General features: G+C 39.9%; 1 protein-coding gene across 2 annotated transcripts in view; it reads left to right on the forward strand.

Annotated features, from left to right (window-relative positions):
* Window positions 1-16,624, forward strand: part of sh3kbp1 (SH3-domain kinase binding protein 1) — a 370,773-nt gene that overhangs the window by 67,123 nt on the left and 287,026 nt on the right. For both annotated transcript variants that reach the window (XM_051926913.1, XM_051926912.1), the window contains exon 2: window positions 8,543-8,700. In XM_051926913.1, coding sequence (XP_051782873.1) covers window positions 8,543-8,700 — 158 coding nt within the window. The remainder of the gene's footprint in view (window positions 1-8,542; window positions 8,701-16,624) is intronic.

A 16,624-nucleotide genomic window follows, 5' to 3' on the forward strand; every position in this document is an offset into this window, starting at 1 on the left:
TTTTTTTTTTTTTTTTTAACATGCTGAGCACCAAAGTGGGATAAATTGGAATTAAATGAATTGAATTGAATGTGTCTGTATTGTAAGCCTTACTAACTTTACTTCCTGTCCCCAAATAAACTCATATGCTTTGTACAATATTAACATATTGTTTTGCTTATAAATTCAATATTTTGTTTGTTGTAATGTGTTTGAATTTCCAAAATAAAATATACCGCATAAATATAAAAATCATATTAATTCTAAAAAGACAATTTGCCCTTAAAAGCCATCTTCTAGGTATAATTTAGTATTTCTATTTTCTAGAAATTAGGGATATTTAAAGTCCTAGAAATCTGGTAAATGTGTAATATGTATCTATAAAGAATCAGTAGTGCGTAAAAATGCACACGGAAATGTGAACTTGGTGTCAAATTATAGCAACTCAAATTAGCAGATTCTGCCCGTTTCTGTTTTTTTCCACAGTCATTTCAATTCATTGTGAGAAAAGAGAATAAAGTAAAACGCAAATCTGAATGATGGATAGGGTTAACTTTATCAAGTAGATAAGCCCTTGTTAAACAATGCAGAGTATTACCGTTATTAGTTAAGTCACATATGTCTGCCTCTCATGCAGCAAATGCCAAGAAGTAAGTGACATATATAAGGAAGGAGTACACTTGACAAATGCTGAGGAATTCTACATACTCAACAATGGATGTGCTAAATAAAATGCAATTAAAACAGCAGTGGTGGCTGTCACATTAAGTCAAAAAATAAAAGTCCTCATACAACACAAAATGTACACATGGCCTTCTGGAATAGTTAAAGCAGCTAGTGGTGACTGATATTTAACTAACTTCTCATTGTACTCACTATATTATGTCCTTAATCCACGAAGGCTCTTACAGTTCTTTCCCTGGTGGGCCCATATTGCACACTCCAGTATCTCAGTCTCAAGCTTTTTCTTTACTCTGGTTGCTGTCTACCAGATTAAAACATCATCCTTTCTTCAATGCCTGTGTTTTAAAAAGTACAACTGCCAGCATGGAAGCACTTACTGTATTTATAAGCACTGAGTGTACTCGTCATTAGTGTTCAAAATGAGGAGAATCAGTGAGGAAGGCTTCCAAAACCCATTTCATTGAGATAGTCTGTAGTCTTTTTCTTTATAGGTTTTGATTTGATTCACTTGTGCAAATTTGATATATAGAATCTGCCGATTGCCTACAGTTTGTTAAAGAGGATATGTTGAAATTATGTATTCTCTAAAGTGATTTGGAAGTAGGTAGTAGGATTTAAGGTGCTAACTTTATTTTCTTTTCAATTCCTAAATGTGTTTCAGCCACAAAACGACTAAACAAGTCCCTACCAGAAATAAGTGGAAATACAGTAAATAGACAACTCATTCTGTGCTAGACATCAATTTATAAAATTTCTAATTGCCCACCATACTCCGCTCTCCAAGCGTAAATTACCGTCTTTTTCCGAAAATAAGACACTGTCTTACTTTCTTTTTTGGTCCAAAATACGCACTAGGGCTTATTTTCGGGGGAGGACAAAAATAAAAGTATATTTATATATTTTTATTTAATATTTATTTATTTTACACAGAATACAGAAATTAAAATTGATTCAATTACAGTCATGTCATCTTCTTCTGGAACATCGTCATAAATCAAGATTTACACCCCTGGAGTCTTCCACAATTCCCTTTTTGTACTCGACGGAATAGCTCTTTCGTTTTGTACTCATTTTAACTGCGGTTAAAAATTATTCACTTTATAAAAAATAAAATTACGTATGAGGAAATAATCAGACTTACAAGACTGAAATGAACAAACACTGTATCTGCACTGTCGCTCAATGTAGACTGCTGCCTTAACGAACAATTATTTATAGTGTGCGCCAACGACGCGTTCCGTCGCATTCCGCATATGCATGCCCCCCTCCACCCCCTCCCCACCTCATTCGACCATACTCTGCGATACGCGCGACGCAGTACAACACAGCAGAGCAGAGTGGACACAATATTTATGTATTCATGCTGCCTTATGTTGTATTTTTAAGATAAATTCCAAGAATGAATTTGAAACGAACTGTAGAGGTAAACAATGAATTTCTCGGAATATTTTATTTCAAACATTTCTCTGAAATACGAGTATTAGGGAAGCTAAACATACTTAATAAATCAACAGCATTTTTTAACGAATTCTTTTTTTCACATTATTTTAACTAGGGCTTATTTTCGGGGGAGGGCTTATATTACAAAAAGTTCCGAAAATCTCGATAGGGCTTATTTTCGGGGGATGTCTTAATTTCGGAAAAAGACGGTATTATAAAAATACAGAGATTTAGATCTCAGCTACAATAGATGCAACCAGGCAACAGCCATTCTTTTGTGTTGTAACTGGTTATTTTGTTTTACTGTACTTTATTTTGAGGACTTCTATGGGGAACCTTACTGATATGCTGGCCGATGAATGAATGTGTGATGTGTGTGTGTTTTTTTTTTCTTATTAACATCACCCTCTACCTAATGTAAAATGGAACCTTCTGAAGTTTCACAAATGAGTACTTTTGAAAATGTTAAATATTTAATCTCTCAATGATTTGTCAGTGTGTTCCTCCAAAATGGTAATCGGAGCTGTTGCTTCCTTAACAAAGTACTTAATTCAAAATTGCTCAGGCAGTGAAGCCTGGTGGCCTTGGGGATTGTAAACTGCAAGTCTATGGTTCAATCCTCAAACCTTGCTAGTCAGAGCAATATTTGTGTAAGTAGTTATGTTTTTGTCTTTACTTGTACAGTGCCTTCATAATGTGCAATAAAGATAGGTGATATTTTTCAGGAAGGCTTCATTCTTGAGCATGTTTTGTTCCTCTGAATTTTCAGTTTCTTCCTGCATGTAAAAATATACTATCAGGTTCAGGGGTACCTCTAAACTGAGTGGCTTTTGACTTTTTACTGATTTTCTGTGAAAAGGACCAGCAATCTGTCAGTGGTAGGTTGGTAGCTTATGCTCATTGGTTTGTAGCCTACAGTCCATCTTTTAAATGTAAAATATTCTTAGCGACACTGTTATAGAGACTGTAAACTGAGCACTTTGAGTTTGACCCCGGCCAAGCATTAGCTAGGCTTGAAAGGTTTCTTAGAAGATATACCTCTCTTCTTCTTCTTCTGAAACTGGTAGCTTTAGAGGGTAGACATAACCAGTGGAGGTATGAAAACAGGCAAGCAATCCATTTGCCAGAAGCCGAAATACAAGGTGATATACTGCAATGGAGTAAACTGCTGCTGATTGCAGGAGGAGGAACAGCGTTACAGCTGACTCCAAAGCCAGACTGTAAGGTTGCAAGGTTTGCAGTGATTTGCATAGTGGGACAATGAATTACCAGTTTAAATGTTATGGAAAATGTTTTAACCTTACTCGATGTGTCACTGACCGCGTCCTGTATTGTACAGCCATCTTGTGTATTTTGGCCCACTCAAATAGACTCTTGATCCAGGAGACACAATATTTCTGTCTAACTTGTGCCATACTGCTCGAGGGCTTGCCATCTGTGTACTTGCCTCTGGTTCATGGCATTGTGCATATTTCCATTTTAAGCTGTTATCAGAGTCTTCAGTAAAAAGTCAACATACAGTATTTTCTGATGTGGTTTATCTGCTGTTTCAGCAACTAAAATGATGAGGAAAGTGAAAAAAATGTATTACTTCATGAAGATCTTACATCATGTACTAATTCATGCAGTGGCTTAGAGTTTCTTATCAACATAATGGCACTGTCTTCTACAAACTGACTAGTTATGCTTTTATTTTAAAGATTAACAGAAAGATGACTTTTGACCACAAAGTGTCTCATATACAAGATTAATACAAGTTATTATTTAGTTTAAGGTGAACAAAAATTATCTTTGCAAATTATAAGTTATAATTTCACTTGTCCTTTAATGCTTTGATGGTTTTATTAGTATGAGCTTCAACAGATCAATTTCAATGCAACTGGCATTGTTATAGCAAAGTATTTTCTCACTTGCTTACCAGAAAGGACAACAGCAGTAGCCCCTTATCAGTTTTTCAGTCTATTGAATAAGGAAGTAAGCAGAATTTTATTCACGTTTTCAGTATTTAAGCAATACATTTAATACTTTCCTGTCCTGACATTCTTACTGTAGAAACAGATTTAGCAACATAAATTTGAAACAGACCTATTTGAAAACAGGAGTGCAGCTTAGGCACGGACTGATGTACAAGTCTTGTCTTGTTTTATTTGCTTAAGGAAGTTGAAGTCTTCCTTCATGTTTGTAGTGGTACTTGGAAAGGTGGAGCCTTGAGTTGCTTTTGATGCTGTGGCCCAGCATTATTCCATATGAATCTGTTTTGTTTAGGAAGGGAGGATAGCATAACAGCAATCATTCTGTGCTGTGAATTGCAACAAGTACAGTCACAACTGGACATGTCAATACATAAAGTGACAGAGGTTTTTATCATCTGCTGTACTTTGCATGTCATTTAACTTACTGTCTTTCATAGCTTCTATTTTTCTGGGGAAGGTGAGAAGTTGAGCAAGATGAGCGAGACTTTCTTTGGCAGCACTCTACGGTTTGTCTTGCGGAAATTCACATGCACTCCTAGCACAGTTCTTAAATATAATTTTTGTAGTCTTTGAGAGGTCTGACGTTTAACCTTTCTGAACTACTAAATATGACCGACATGATACATAACCAAGTGATCTTGCTTATTTTCATTTTTTGGCTAAGTTTACTAATTGGTCAGTTTGACCAAAACCAATCCATGTTAGATTTTAGGTTTAATTCATACTTGTATAACTGATGCCGGATGCTAAATTTCCCCCTTAGGATAAAAAAGTACATTTCTCTATCCATCTATGTACAGTGGTGTGAAAAACTATTTGCCCCCTTCCTGATTTCTTATTCTTTTGCATGTTTGTCACACAAAATGTTTCTGATCATCAAACACATTTAACCATTAGTCAAATATAACACAAGTAAACACAAAATGCAGTTTTTAAATGATGGTGTTTATTATTTAGGGAGAAAAAAAATCCAAACCGACATGGCCCTGTGTGAAAAAGTAATTGCCCCCTTGTTAAAAAATAACCTAACTGTGGTGTATCACACCTGAGTTCAATTTCCGTAGCCACCCCCAGGCCTGATTACTGCCACACCTGTTTCAATCAAGAAATCACTTAAATAGGAGCTGCCTGACACAGAGAAGTAGACCAAAAGCACCTCAAAAGCTAGACATCATGCCAAGACCTAAAAGAAATTCAGGAACAAATGAGAACAGAAGTAATTGAGATCTATCAGTCTGGTAAAGGTTATAAAGCCATTTCTAAAGCTTTGGGACTCCAGCGAACCACAGTGAGAGCCATTATCCACAAATGGCAAAAACATGGAACAGTGGTGAACCTTCCCAGGAGTTGCCGGCCGACCAAAATTACCCCAAGAGCGCAGAGACGACTCATCCGAGAAGTCACAAAAGACCCCAGGACAACGTCTAAAGAACTGCAGGCCTCACTTGCCTCAATTAAGGTCAGTGTTCACGACTCCACCATAAGAAAGAGACTGGGCAAAAACGGCCTGCATGGCAGATTTCCAAGACGCAAACCACTGTTAAGCAAAAAGAACATTAGGGCTCGTCTCAATTTTGCTAAGAAACATCTCAATGATTGCCAAGACTTTTGGGAAAATACCTTGTGGACTGATGAGTCAAAAGTTGAACTTTTTGGAAGGCAAATGTCCCGTTACATCTGGCGTAAAAGGAACACAGCATTTCAGAAAAAGAACATCATACCAACAGTAAAATATGGTGGTGGTAGTGTGATGGTCTGGGGTTGTTTTGCTGCTTCAGGACCTGGAAGGCTTGCTGTGATAGATGGAACCATGAATTCTACTGTCTACCAAAAAATCCTGAAGGAGAATGTCCGGCCATCTGTTCGTCAACTCAAGCTGAAGCGATCTTGGGTGCTGCAACAGGACAATGACCCAAAACACACCAGCAAATCCACCTCTGAATGGCTGAAGAAAAACAAAATGAAGACTTTGGAGTGGCCTAGTCAAAGTCCTGACCTGAATCCAATTGAGATGCTATGGCATGACCTTAAAAAGGCGGTTCATGCTAGAAAACCCTCAAATAAAGCTGAATTACAACAATTTTGCAAAGATGAGTGGGCCAAAATTCCTCCAGAGCGCTGTAATAGACTCATTGCAAGTTATCGCAAACACTTGATTGCAGTTATTGCTGCTAAGGGTGGCCCAACCAGTTATTAGGTTCAGGGGGCAATTACTTTTTCACACAGGGCCATGTAGATTTGGATTTTTTTTTCTCCCTAAATAATAAAAACCACCATTTACAAACTGCATTTTGTGTTTACTTGTGTTATATTTGACTAATGGTTAAATGTGTTTGATGATCAGAAACATTTTGTGTGACAAACATGCAAAAGAATAAGAAATCAGGAAGGAGGCAAATAGTTTTTCACACCACTGTATGTAAAAATTAATTGTTGATTATATCAACAGTACTGTACATTTTAATATAATTTGTTTTCTTTCAGTGTTGTACTTAAATCTGTACAGATGTTTGTTTCTATCCTGTGTAAAGCAATATAAGCAAAATATACTTTAGCTCATTATGGAATTTATTTATTGGAAAAATCAAATCTCGCCATCTTTATGATTGTGTAAAGTCTATTGGTATCTACCTTGTACTTTTAAGTTGTTTTAGACACAGGATGCCATCACTGTATAAGAGATGTTGTCACATGGGAAGGACAGGTGTGTCTGGTAAAGAGATTTCCCAGTGTATGTTTTGATTTTAACAATGTAGTCAGTGTAATGGAAAGTGGGACTTATGTCAGAGCACCAAGACATGTACTTCCTGGAAAACAAGTAAAGGACAGAGAATCCTTGTTTTGTCTTCATGCTCTGTGTATTATATGGGGGTGCATGATGCAAAATTAAAGTAGACTACTAAATACCTTAAATACTAAATACTTAGGAGGAAACTGACGCACCTGGGGAAAACCCACACACACATGCACATGGGTGGGACATGCAAAAACCATGCAGGGAGGACCTGGGATGTGAACCCTCGTCTCTTTACTGCGAGGCAGCAGTGTTAGTACTATGCCACAATGCTGCCCCAGACTAATGAATGCAATATACAGTGAGGAGTTTTAGGTGTTTTCCCACTTTTATAAAATATTACTTTACATTTTACTTCAAGTCAGGAGACAGTTTCTGTAACGTCAACGTGAAAACAGATTTTTGCAATGTGGTGTAAAATAATTACAAATGTAAAACACAAAATAAATTGATGGCATAAGCATTCATCCCCTTCTAGTCAGTATTTTAGCAGATGCACATTTGGCAGCCATGATTGCCTTGAGTCAGTGTGCATAGGTCTTTCCTTTGCTGTCATTTTTCCCCTTCATCTTTATGAAACTTCTCAAGCTCTGTCAGGTTACATGATGATTGTGAGTAAACAGCCATTTTGAAGTCCAGACACAAATTCTTAATTGAACTGAGATCTGTACTTGAATAGGCCACTCCTGTACATTAGCATTGTTTTTAAGGCATGCCTTAGTGCAGTCGCTGTAGCTTGTAGGTTCTTCAGAGTTCTCAAAATGTTTCTTACTGACCTCCCTCAGTAGTTAGTTGTCTTCTTGCATAATCACTGTTTATTGGATGTCGTGCTCAAGGCAGATTTACAGCTTTGCAATACGCTTTCCATGTCTTACTGAGTGAATTAACTAGATGTTCAGTGATTTTTGATATTTTCTTGTTGCCATCCCCAGACTTGTGCTTTTCAATCACCTGTTGACTGAGTTGCTTGGAGTATTCTTTTTGTCTTCATCATGTCTTTTAGGCCAGCCAACTGTCCCATCACAAGTCGGGCCTTCCAGATAAAGTTTATTTCTGCTGCAGTCAATTGAAATCCCTTGACTACAGACAGGTGTTCTCTATTGAGCTATTCTATTTATTGTGGAGTTTTTAAAACTTATTGGCTACACCAGTGATGATGTATTTGTGTCATATTAAAGGGGGTGAATACTTAATATGATCAGTTATTTTGTGTTTTATAATTGTAATCACTTTGTAGAGATCTGTTTTCAATTTGGCATTAATAAGTGTTTTTCTGATAATCAGTGCAAAAAAAGGCAAATTAAATTTTTTGGTAGGCTGAATTAATCCCTGAGGGAAAACTGTATTTTTGCATGAACTTTGAGGATCAGAGTGCAATGTCTTCCATTGTACAGTGCCCCGGAGCAATTTTCAGGTTAAGGGCCTTGCTCAAGGGATCAACAGAGTAGAATACCCTCTGGCAGTAACAGAATTTAAACAGGCAACCTTCCAGATGCCAGCACAGATCCTTACTCTCAGAGCCTCCACTCTGCCCTTAAATCCACTGTAACTCAATATTATAACAACAACATTTGGAAACTTCCAAGGAGGGAAATCCTATTTGTAGACACGGTATTGCTGTACATTTTTATGTTGCATATTTTCCAATTTCTTCCTTTCTTGTCTCTTGCAGTGGAAGCGATTGTGGAGTTTGACTACAAAGCTCAGCATGATGACGAGCTGACAATTAGTATAGGTGATATTATCAAAAACATTAGAAAGGATGATGGTGGATGGTGGGAAGGAGAGATCAATGGCAAGAGAGGTGTTTTTCCAGATAACTTTGTTAAGGTAAGTGAATGGAGAGATTTTTGCAGTGTGCAGGTTCAATTTTACTATGATATCATTATTATAGCACTTGTTTTATGTTTAGTTTTGTAACGTTTAAAATTGTCAACTCTGAATACAGCAAAGCATTGTCTCAAAGATCATTACTTCTGTCTCCTGTTCTCTTAGAAGATTTAAACGAGTTTAGCCTTATATATTTTACTAGTTGTGTAATAATGACTTATTATTTGAAAAACAAGTCATGCTTGGCATATGTGGATCAGCATCATTTTCTAGAGCAGGAAATCGTGGTAAACATGACTTCTTTCAGCTCTGCAGACTTGCTGGTGTTACTTTTACAGTGCAGCAAAGAGAAGAAAGTTGATATGCAAGGCAAATTGTGCAAGCTGTGCTTGCTGTTGGACAAGTACTTTCTCATGTGAAGTCATGTTTCATGTCACTGCTGTTAGCTTGCTATGCAAAGTGCACAAACAGGCCGCAAATGCTGCTTTGGCGGTTTAGAGAGCAGACATTTGTAGTTTAAAAAATTCTGCATTATGTTGAGACTGCAGCAAGCATTGATTTGGATTAAAAAAACATGGATCTTTAAGAAAAGATGTATTTTTTATATTTCATAGCTGCTAAGTTAAGATGCATTTACACTTCCTGATTCAGATTTTTTTTAATTGGATACAGGCATTCTTTGTATGTTTTACTGAATTCAGTTTCAATACTGATTGTTTATAGCCAGTCTGAGTTTCAGTGGTCAGATGGGATTTTCGCTCAAACATGTGCCATAATTACAGTACATCATCTGTGTACAGTATGCAACACATTAAAAGAGGGAGGTGCGGGGAGTGATGACTGCACAATTATGTTATTTGTCTCCTTTAAAAGTTCTCCAGCCATTGGATTTTGTCAAAGCAGTTAACAATGCAGTCTCACCACTTGACTTTGTTGTATATCCATATTTCTTTTTAAATGGATGTAGAGGAAATCACTACACAAAATACTGATGCATATAATGCCATAACCCTTCTAGTCTAACTCAACATGTTTGAAAAATAAGTATTGCTTCTAAATTGTAGAAAACTGAAGCACCTCCAAAAAAAAAAAAAAAAAAAAAAAAGAGGGGTCATATCTGTGTCCATTATCGTACTAAGTGTGCATAAGCAGAATGTGTATTTAAATGCCCACAGCATACAGTGAAATGTAAACTGCCCATATTTTGAATGAGATTGTGGTAGTGTAAACTTGGCATTAGTTACTTGATGTCTCATTGTAGCTACCATATTGGTGTTTATACTTAATTAGCCATATTGTTTTCTTAAGGAATTATGAATTTTCTCAAAACCTGGGTTTTCCTTGGTAAATTTCCCAAATTATCTTTCTTGAGTATCATAGAAATCACCTCAAGCTACCACCATATTGTTTTTTATATTTTATTCCATAATTACAATGTTAACTGTTTTATTTAATTACCACAGGCTTTATTATCAATACTAATTATTTGTAGAAAGCAATTATTTAAACGGGGTAACTGAGCACTTCCCATGGCCCCACCACCTATGGGAGGGGCCAAGGAGGTCGGGAGCAGTGTGAGTTGGGTGGTGGCCGAAGGCGGGGACCTTGGCGGTCCGATCCTCGGCTACAGAAGCTGGCTCTTGGGACGTGGAATGTTACCTCTTTGAAGGGGAAGGAGCCTGAGCTTGTGTGCGAGGTTGAGAGGTTCCGGCTAGATATAGTTGGGCTCACTTCGACACACAGCTTGGACTCTGGAACCAATCTCCTTGAGAGGGGCTGGCCTCTCCGTCACTCTGGAGTTGCCCCCGGTGAGAGGCGCCGAGCGGGTGTAGGCATACTTATTGCCCCCCGACTTGGAGCCTGTACATTGAGGTTCACCCCGGTGGACGAGAGGGTATCCTCCCTCTACCTTCGGGTGGGGGGATGGGTCCTAACTGTTGTTTGTGCATATGCACCGAACAGCAGTTTGGAGTACCCACCCATTTTGGAGTCCCTGGAGGGGGTGCTAGAGGGCATGCTCACGTGGGCAATGACAGTGAGACCTGGAAGGGCGTAAATGGGAGGAATGGCCCCCCCCCCCACGATCTGAACCCGAGTGGTGTTTTGTTATTGGACTTCTGTGCTCGTCACGGATTGTCCATAACGAACACCATGTTCAAGCATAGGGGTGTTCATATGTGCACTTGGCACCAGAACACCCTAGGCCTCAGTTCGATGATCGACTTTGTGGTCGTGTTGTTGGACTTGTGGCCACATGTCTTGGACACTCAGGTGAAGAGCGGGGTGGAGCTGTCAACTGATCACCACCTGGTGGTGAGTTGGCTTCGATGGTGGGGGAGGATGCCGGTCAGGCCTGGTAGGCCCAAACATGTTGTGAGGGTCTTCTGGGAACGTCTGGCAGAGTCCCTTGTCAGAAGTAGCTTCAACTCCCACCTCCGGCAGATCTTCGACCACGTCCCGAGGGAGGTGGGGAACATTGAGTACGAATGGGCCATGTTCCGTGCCTCTATTGTTGAGGCGGCTGACCAGAGCTGTGGCTGTAAGGTAGTCGGTGCCTGTCGTGGTGGCAATCCCCGAACCCGTTGGTGGACACCGTCGGTGAGGGATGCTGTCAAGCTGAAGAAGGAGACCTACCGGTCCTTTTTGTCCTGTGGGACTCTGGAGGCAGCTAATAGGTACCAGCAGGCCAAGCGGAATGCGGCTTCAGTGGTTGCTGAGGCAAAAACTCGGGCATGGGAGGAGTTTGGGGAGGCCATGGAGAACGACTTTCGGACGGCTTCAAGGAGATTCTGGTCCACCATCCGGCGTCTCAGGAGGGGGAAGCAGTGCAGTGTCAACACTGTATATGGTGGAGATGGTACGCTGCTGACCTCGACTCGGCACGTTGTGGGTCGGTGGGGGGAGTACTTCGAAGACCTCCTCAATCCCACTAACATGCCTTCCAATGAGGAAGCAGAGCCTGGGGACTCGGAGGTGGGCTCCCCCATCTCTGGGACTGAGGTCACCGAGGTGGTCAAAAAACTCCTTGGTGGCAGGGCCCCGGGGGTGGATGAGGTACGCCTGGAGTTCCTCAAGGCTCTGGATGTTGTAGGACTGTCTTGGTTGACATGTCTCTGCAACATCGCATGGACATCAGGGACAGTGCCTCTGGATTGGCAGACTGGGGTGGTGGTCCCCCTCTTTAAGAAGGGGGACCGGAGGGTGTGTTCCAACTACAGAGGGATCACACTCCTCAGTCTCCCTGGAAAAGTCTATTCGGGCGTTCTGGAGAGGAGGTTCCGTTGGATAGTCGAACCTTGGATTCAGGAGGAACAGTGTGGTTTTCGTCCTGGTCGCGGAACAATGGACCAGCTCTGCACCCTTAGCAGAGTCCTGGAGGGTGCATGGGAGATTGCCCAACCAGTCTACATGTGTTTTGTGGACTTGGAAAAGGCGTTCGACCGTGTCCCTCGGGGAATCCTGTGGAGGGTACTCCGGGAGTATGGGGTACCGGACCCCCTGATAAGGGCTGTTCGGTCCCTGTACAACCGGTGTCAGAGCTTGGTCCGCATTGCCGGGAGTAAGTCGAACCCATTTCCAGTGAGAGTTGGACTCCGCCATGGCTGCCCTTTGTCACCGATTCTGTTCATAACTTTTATGGACAGAATTTCTAGGCGCAGCCAGGGTGTTGAGGGGGTTCGGTTTGGTGGACTCAGGATTGGGTCACTGCTTTTTGCAGATGATGATGTCCTGTTTGCTTCATCAGGCCGTGATCTTCAGCTCTCTCTGGATCGGTTCGCAGCTGAGTGTGAAGCGGCTGGGATGGGAATCAGCACCTCCAAATCCGAGACCATGGTCCTCAGCCGGAAAAGGGTGGAGTGCCCTCTCAGGGTTGGGAGCGAGATCCTGCCCCAAGTGGAGGAGTTCAGTATCTCGGGGTCGTGTTCACGAGTGAGGGAAGAATGGAGCGTGAGATCGACAGGCAGATTGGTGCGGCGTCCGCAGTGATGCGGGCTCTGCATCGGTCTGTTGTGGTGAAAAAAGAGCTGAGCCGTAAGGCAAAGCTCTCAATTTACCAGTCGATCTACGTTCCTACCCTCACCTATGGTCATGAGCTCTGGGTAGTGACTGAAAGAACGAGATTGCGAATACAAGCGGCTGAAATGAGTTTCCTCCTCAGGGTGTCTTAAAGATAGGGTAAGAAGCTCAGTCATCCGGGAGGGACTCAGAGTAGAGCCACTGCTCCTCGGCATCGAGAGGAGTCAGATGAGGTGGCTCGGGCATCTGATCAGAATGCCTCCTGGACGCCTCCCTGGTGAGGTGTTCCGGGCACGTCCAACCGGGAGGAGGCCCCGGGGAAGACCCAGGACACGCTGGAGGGACTATGTCTCCTGGCTGGCCTGGGAACGCCTTGGGATTCTCCCGGAAGGGCTAGGAGAAGTGGCTGGGGAGAGGGAAGTCTGGGCATCTCTGCTCAAGCTGCTGCCCCTGCGACCTGACCTCGGATAAGCGGAAGAGGATGGATGGATAGATGGTAACCGAGTTATTTTTATGGCTGGTAAATGGTTTCACGATTTTGATGTATGAAGAAGTATGCACAGTACTTACGAGGAAAAATGGGGAATATTTAAGATAGATAGATAGAACTTCATTTCTCCCTGTTGGAAATTTGTTTTTGAAATTAAAGGTAGATTTTCTCCAATCACTTTGGCACCACATGGGGTGGTGATCAAAGAGATGTTTGCGGAGTGCCATCTCTTCTCTTCTCATTGTTATTTTGTGTCTCTCTTGAAACTGTCTTCCCTCTTTATCAATATTTCTTTTCTTGGACATTTCAGTGTGTTAGGAAAGCTACCAGTAGCCACAGGAGTTAAAAAAAAAAAAAAAAAAAAAAAAAAAAAAAAATTATGGCGACATGTAAAGTCAGGTGAGAGCACCAGTCCCAACACAGGCAAGAATTTGTAGCTAAAGTAAACTACATTCATTTACACCCGGAATAATAATCACGCATTGTCATCTTGAACTTGAGCACATTCAAAAATAATGGGTGTAAACACCTTGTTGACAGATTACACAACCTACAGTTGAGTTTGTCAGAAACAGATAGCGATTGCATTTAACACAATTGTAAATACAAATGCAGATGTATTTTCTATCCACAAGCAATAATCAAGGAATAGGAAAGTAAATAACAAGCTGGTTAAGTTTGAAAAAGATACCAAGCTAGGTGGATTGGCAGATAATCTAGAATTCGTTGAATGATTATACAGGGACATGGATGGCATACAGGCTTGGACAGATTTGTGGCAGATGTAAGTTATTGTAAGTAAATGTAAAATATTATGCGTAAGAAGTAAAAATGTTAGGTTTGAATATACAGTGGGAGGTCTGAAAATCAAAAGTACATCTTATGAGAAGGATTTAGGAGTCGTGATCGACTTGTCACTTTCAGCTGCCAGTATTCAGAAGCCATTAAGAAGGCTAACGGAATGTTAGGTTGTATAGCATAAATTTGAAATTGCTGGTTAGTTAACAATATTCTTGTTAGCTTAAGAGGAAAATGTCTTGTACTTATAAACCTTTTAAGTATGTTAGTCTTGTGTCTTCTTGATAAACAACTTATGAGCATATCATTATTATTATTATTATTATATAAAATATATAACATAACATATAATTTTTTTTTTGGTTTGGAATGTTGTCTGGTCCTGCAGCTTTCCATGAATTGACTCTGAAATTCTTCCTCCTTACATCAGCAGGGTCCAGACGGACTGCCTGTTCCTCAGGGGTGGGCACGGACTTCTATGCCCGTGTATTGTTTTGAGCCTTAATATGTGTGTAACAGATATGGAGGCAAGTATCAGTGCTGTTGACCTGTGGTGAGATTTTGCAATAGGGATGCTCTTATTGATTGGCCGATTTTCACTAAAAGAGAGACTCTGTCAGTGATCAGTAAAAAGAAGAATCACAAAAAATTCTTTTGAGACCCTGCTTTTCTAAACTTTACAGTAATTTAGTTGCAGTGCTCCTTTATGTAATATGCTATGGTAGTTGAACCAGCAGGCATCTTTTTTTTTATCTTTTGCAACAAATTTCCTTCAGTCAGTGCAGTGTAAACAAGCAGCATGTGAGTGGAGGCTTGTTTAATCAGTGAGCAGGAAGCGACTGGAATATTAGCCTTTGCATTAAAGAAGGTGGAGTAATAAACTGGAAAAAAAAAAAAAAGAATCTTAGAAGTCGTCTTGTGCAATTAGACAAACGTTAAGAAAAGCTACTTTAATGCATTCGGACCTTTTTATTTTGTCTTTTAAATTAAAGTGGACACTGCTTGAGTTTCGACAGCAGGCTTGTTTAAATGGCAGCAGATTACACTTTTAATTGCAAAAAGAAAAGATAAAGACACATTCGAAGCTGCTGCTTAGACTTTTGTTCTAGATTTGTACTGTTTACACTATTTGTTGCTGTGCATACTGCACAAGTTTTAGTAAGAAACAAGTACTACATAATTAACATGGTAATCCATATTTTATAATTATTCCTGAAGAATTATGATTGTCTAGCTGATACACTGAAGAAAAAACACCTGTAAATGTATATTTTAACAGCAAAAAGCTGTAGTGCAATTAATGACTTAAAATGGCTAAAAACCTTTAAGTGCATGTATATTTACATTTATGTAGTGTCTAATTGCCAATTTCAATTGATTGTGTGAACACATATATATATTATTTTTTTGTTGTTAGAGAAATGGTGAAAAGTACTTTTTATTAATAAGCCTTGTTTCTGGTAGGTACAGTACAGAAAAATTGAGCAATATGACAGCTTGTAAATATGAGAAGCATTTTATTTGATGCAATGTGTTATGGATAAATATTTTTACACACATTTTATTAGTATGTCTTTTAAGGAGATTTTATTTACTTTAGTGCTTTTATGGTCACTGGGCAATACGCTTACAGATTTTCATGTTGGTAATTAAAAATGAACAGATAACACTAGTTAACACTAGATTTGATCAGTGAATTTTGGCAAAACGTTTTTTGCAGCGAATTAGCTGCGTTCACGTTCACCATTGTTCATCGAATTAATTACGCATAATTCAGTCAGTTTAGGAGAACTGTTAGTTAACAGCTAATGTTGGATGGGTCTGACCCCTGGGTATATAGTGCTGATCGTTTGCATTACAGACTGTGGGACTTAGTGGTAGAACAGATAAGTAAATAATGTGCGTTCTCAATGTTTTATTTTTATGAAACATATACAGCATAAATAATGAGTTATCTCTGCTTGTCACCAAATGCGCAGGTCAATCTTCGGGTTCCACATAAGTATAAGAGAAGGAGGCATGTGCCCTATGTATGCATAATTAGCCACGTGGAGACAAAAAAAAACAAACCTTGAAGGAGACTGACACCCCTCCCATCCCCCAAACACAAGAGACTCTAATAATAATAACGAAAGATTTATTACTATTTACACAATGTTTCTATCTTTTAGATGGAAGATAAAGTGCAAAGCATTAGTACAGACAGTTTGGAAAGCTTTCAGCGAGACTTCAAAAAACAGAACGAGCCAGCACGCACCTTCTTTCATACATCACTTCGAATTTTCTGCCTTTGAAAGACCTACGTATTTTTTCTGACCTTTGACAACAATTTTGTTATTTCTGCTTTATTTTGACAAAATATATGATTGTATATCTCTGACTGCATTCTTCTTTGATCTCACAGAGGCACGGTTGTGCCATGGTTAGCACTGCTGCCGCACACTTCAGGTCAACGTTTTGGTTTCGTATAGTTGGCAGACATTTCCCTAGCCCTCAGGGACACTTTAAAGATTATTGCACCATTATAATCCAGTCAAATCTAGTTCAATTAGTCCTTCCCCATTTTGCAGAGTTTGGTTATATTTGAGAAGACTTCTGTGAATTCTAGGGGAAGTGAAC

Source organism: Erpetoichthys calabaricus, chromosome 4 (assembly GCF_900747795.2).
Source record: "Erpetoichthys calabaricus chromosome 4, fErpCal1.3, whole genome shotgun sequence".
NCBI classification, from domain to species: Eukaryota; Metazoa; Chordata; class Cladistia; order Polypteriformes; family Polypteridae; genus Erpetoichthys; species Erpetoichthys calabaricus.